At 36.1% G+C, this 4,701-nt stretch overlaps 1 protein-coding gene across 1 annotated transcript in view; it reads right to left on the reverse strand.

Annotated features, from left to right (window-relative positions):
- nbeab (neurobeachin b) overlaps window positions 1-4,701 on the reverse strand; it is a gene marked incomplete in the record, with an annotated part of 255,493 nt that overhangs the window by 191,293 nt on the left and 59,499 nt on the right. Inside the window, 1 exon segment of the mRNA XM_036214796.1 lies at window positions 1,576-1,695. Coding sequence (XP_036070689.1) covers window positions 1,576-1,695 — 120 coding nt within the window.

Genomic DNA, 4,701 nt, shown 5'->3' on the forward strand with positions numbered 1-4,701 from the left:
GAGCAGGTTAACATTGTCATCCAATTTAAACTTGTCAATCAAATGCAACATTTTTGTTTCTATACCAAAGGCAGAACAACTGGGTGAAATGGTTTTATATTTTAATTAAAGTCCCACTCCCCATCATCTTTGATTTGTTGTAAAATTCTAGTGGTCTTTTAGTTATAATTAGCTAATTTTTACCTGAAACAGCTAAATAAATTCTAGGACTTTTGTGGCAGTAGTTGACACACAGAACAACTCCGCCCCCACTTCCCATCATCCATCTGTGTACTCGTTCTCTAGCTAGCTCACATCCCAAACTTAACATTAGTAGTGCAACAAAAAATGGCAAAAAGTAGTAAAGGCAATCCAGCTGTATAGTTTTGAGCCAGATGCCAATTTGGACGAAGAAAACAAAGATGTACATGGATCTAGTGGATGCATCGGAACAGAGTTCAACAGAGATACGAGCTTGAGGCCAACTGATTGTAGTTTTTTTCAAACAAAACTTTTTCATTTGCACTTGATTCACTGCAATTAGAATAAAGAAAAACTAAAGCTAAATTTGATTCTGTATCCCTCTGGCTACTCCCTATTGTAAGGAAATTTGAAGCTGTAGTGATGTCCAAAATAGCTTTTTTAGGGAGGAGCCACAGCAACTTAGGGTTAGCTATCCAAACCGTGCCTGTGGAGTGGAAGAGAAATGCGTTTCTCCATGTGGGTGTGCTCTAAAGCATATAAGTTTAGGTTTAAAGGTAAGTTTCGAGTTTTTGTCTTTGACTTTAAAAGTTATAAAACTAATGTTGTGTATTTTCAGAGGCAGCTGTGCGCTAACACAGATGACGAGAACTATTGAGGACATTATTGAGCTGTAATTGTAGTTCCGCATTTTGTAGTGCTTTCCAAATCTGAAATTTCAAAATCGAGTGCACAAGAAATTACCCAGAAGACTTTGCAAAAAACTAGCATGCATCGATGCTTGCTACATTAGCGGATCTAGACCACAATGCATTGTGGTCAGACAATTTTTTTTAAGAAAAACATTTTTAAATGTTTTTTTTTTTTTAAGAAACGATCAACATTTTCACCATCAAAACACAGTGGATTTTTAAATAGACGTTGTGAAATGTTCGTAATGATTCCATTTTCACTTTGTGAAATCAGTAATGTCACGTCCGTTGTTTGGAAAGAAAAGAAGTGAGCATGGTGTCCGAATTGCTTTTAAAATTCAGGGCACTAGTTTTTTAGTAGTTAGGGATTTGGGTGGAAATTCGGACATAGCCACTATTTTTTTTTCCAAATCTTTCCGCTTGGAGGAATAAATGTAGGGATGGGGGGGGAGCCATAGGGATAGAGAAGTAATTCAGATTGAGCCAAATACTCAAAAAGGCAATTTTGAATTTTTATATGTCCTTCATCGTCAGAAAAATGCCACAAGGACACGTTAAAAACATCAAAAAACAGATTTTCATGGTGAAAATCTATTTGAATCAGTTTACAATAGTGAAGGCATTTTATTTTGAAATTCTGAATTGTTTCTTAATGTTGCAGGAATCAAAGTCAGTATTGCTCCTGAAAGGGAAGGATACTTACATCATTCGTGTTAACATGCCACGCCATGTCTCCGTACGAAACCAGCTGTCCGTTTACATAGCATCTGATCTCACTGTTCCTCCAGCGGCTGTAGATGTGAACGATGCTGATCATGTACCACTGAGGGCACAAAGGAAGTTAAACTCAAAGGTCTGGTTTGTGAGCAGCCTAATAATAATTCCGTCGCTTTAATTTCATGAGAAAAACACAGAGGAGTGCACAGAACATGTGAAAAGTGAAGCATCCCAGCACGTGATGTTTCCTTTAATTAATTAAGCCGTAATGGATAATTCAAAGCAGAGAGGTTGAGAACCCCTTTTATGTATATTAGCACACAGTCACTAACAACTACATTTTAAACTAGTACAAAGTGACAGACACAATTTAATCGTTAATTACACGAAGATACATCAGAGTTGATGTAGTGCATATTATCTAAAGTGCCTTAAAAAAAGTGTTCACAATACTATTAGTTACTATGAAAAATGTAAAGAAAATGCATATTTCATTATAATAATACTATGACATTCCAAATACTGATTTGTACTAAAAGTAAAAGTCCAAATTTTATTTTTGAGAAAGTGAAAAGCTTCTTTTTTAGATTATTTGTTTAGGTGAGGTCACTGTTTAATGATCTAGCAAGCCTTGTGTGGGTTGATGCTGCAGAGAAAAAACTAGTCTTTTAACTTGAAATCAATAAAACTCAAAAACAAAGTAGAATAAAGGTAGAAAAACAAAGAGTAGGAGGCATGAAAAAAAAATAAGCTATAGAATCGGGTTTGATTTGGGGGAAAAAGTGAAGCTGAAACTGGATTGAAATCAATCTTTGAGGCTGTCCCTGCCTGGTGGCTCCTTTCATCGGCTTAAGCTGAGGAAACATCACAGCAAGACATTTGGACAAATCAGTTCTATTGTTGCAAATTTTTTAATGAAGTCCACAGGAGGTATGAAACAAAAAAACTTAAAAAAAAGTATTCTATTCATTTAAGTGGATGGTTCAGCTATAACATCATTTGTTTGTTTAGGTAAACCTGATATTTAAAGTCCTAAGGCAGGGGTGTTAAACATACGGCCCGTGGGCCGGATCCGGTTTAATCTGATGGTTTAATGCGGACCAGCTTTGAAAAGAAAAGAAATACAAGGATGTTAAAGCAAAAGCAACTTTCTAGCCCATTCATGTGGCAATTTATGGTTCTTTAAAATCCCCCTTACACATTTTTTTTGTTGAAAAAAACGTCTGATTATGACAGCTCTGTCTCGCTAGCACAAATCTTCACCGCTGCTACATAAAAACAGCAAGCAATATCGGTAATGTCCAGCCATTTAGTTTAGAACCAGATATGAATGAATTAATGAAATAGTTGATTTCAAGCAATCAGGTCACAATACATGACATAACATATCACTTAATGAATCACAAGTAGATCGCTTGAAAGGGAGTGGAAGGAAGCGAATTTATATAATCCCACCCCGGGTCGACCATACCATTTTCTCGACATGAATTATCAACATCCGGTTCAGGACCTAATATCAAATATTATTAGATTCAAGCTATTAAGGATTATTAATATCATTAATGTAATCAAATTTTAAAGCATCCACGAAAAATCATTTATAAGTAACAATAATCTAATATTCTCATTGAAAAAAAAGACACTTTGTGCAGGTTCTATTCAAAGAATTATGATAATACAAAAATTAATAAGTGACCCAGAACCGGAAACTGATTCTAGGTTGGAGGAAAAACTCAAAAAACATGATTTTCGTTGAAGGGGGTGTCGCTGCATTTCGGTATGCGGAAGCAAAACGGTTGCACCGCTCACCCCGCATGTGCGAACCACACGTCACTTCCGCTCTTCACCCACTATACCACAGAGTCATTTCCAAACAGTAAAACTCCTTGATCACAAGAATTTATGTTTTTCTCAACAACCGAGAGCTTCTCCTGACTGGATTACAGTTCGAAAAAAATCCACCGAGTTACCGTTAATAACGTGTTAGGATTACCGGAGAAAATAAAGTGTTTTGAAGTGGCGCTGTATCCTCTTATCTTAGGGAGTAAACTGCTGTAAAACAGCAGAAGAAGAAACATTTGTAGTCCGTTTGTAGTCACTGCAAGATCGTAAGGTCCTGATCCTTAACGTGTCTTTTTCCTTTCGCTTTTTCAACAATAAGTGAATGTTTTCACTATGATAAACAGTTTAAGTGCTATATTAACATCCTTCGAGGTTATTATTGTTGTTACCGTGCGAAGACCGGAATATGCTTTAGCGGAAGTGACGTTTGGTTTGCGCGTGCGGGAGAGCGGTGCAACCGTTTGGCTTCCGCATATAGACAATGCAGCGACAGCGGGACTTCAAAGAAATGACTGCAATGCGTAATTCTGCCTCTAGGGGAGCAAAGAAAAAACATGACTAACATGATCGAGATCCAGACATAAACAACATATATTTGCGATAGTATGCCATGTCTGGGTAAGATGCAGTTTAACTTTGTTTAATTTTTGATTAATTATTAATAACTATTGTTTAATTTGTATCGATTTGCACATTTATATCTTAGGCAGAGTGTTACATTTTTTTCTGTAGCCCCTTTTTAAGTTTCTTATCAAGATTACTTCAATGTTAGATGTCAAATATTCAGTATAACATTTAATAAAACATTTTTTTTAGTAAAATTCTTTTTATTTGAGATCCTTTGGCCTCAGAGAATGAATGTGTAATAAGTGATTAAGCTACTATGTTAGTTAATTGAGGCGTTTTTTTTCCAACTGAGTAAAAAACTAAACAAAAACAAAGCTACAGATAACAAAAAAAAGCCTTTAACCCTTTAACACCTGAGGCGTTGTCGGTGACGGTTAAACACAAAATCCGTAACATACTGTAACTTTTGAACACAATCAATGTAACTCCAGTAGATTCTGAAGGAGAAAAGCGGCGTGAGCCGCTTTTCTCCTTCAGAATCTACTGGAGTTACATTGATCATGTTAAGAATTAAAAAATTACAGTAAATCAAAGAACAAAAACACTGAAGCTCTGATGTTAAAGGGTTAAGCCATTTTCTAAGCAGCATAACTCCAGCTGTCAACAGAGAAAAGGTAGGACGGTACAAAGAAGACTCGCGAAT

Source organism: Oryzias melastigma, linkage group LG13 (genome assembly GCF_002922805.2).
Source record: "Oryzias melastigma strain HK-1 linkage group LG13, ASM292280v2, whole genome shotgun sequence".
Lineage (NCBI taxonomy): Eukaryota > Metazoa > Chordata > Actinopteri > Beloniformes > Adrianichthyidae > Oryzias > Oryzias melastigma.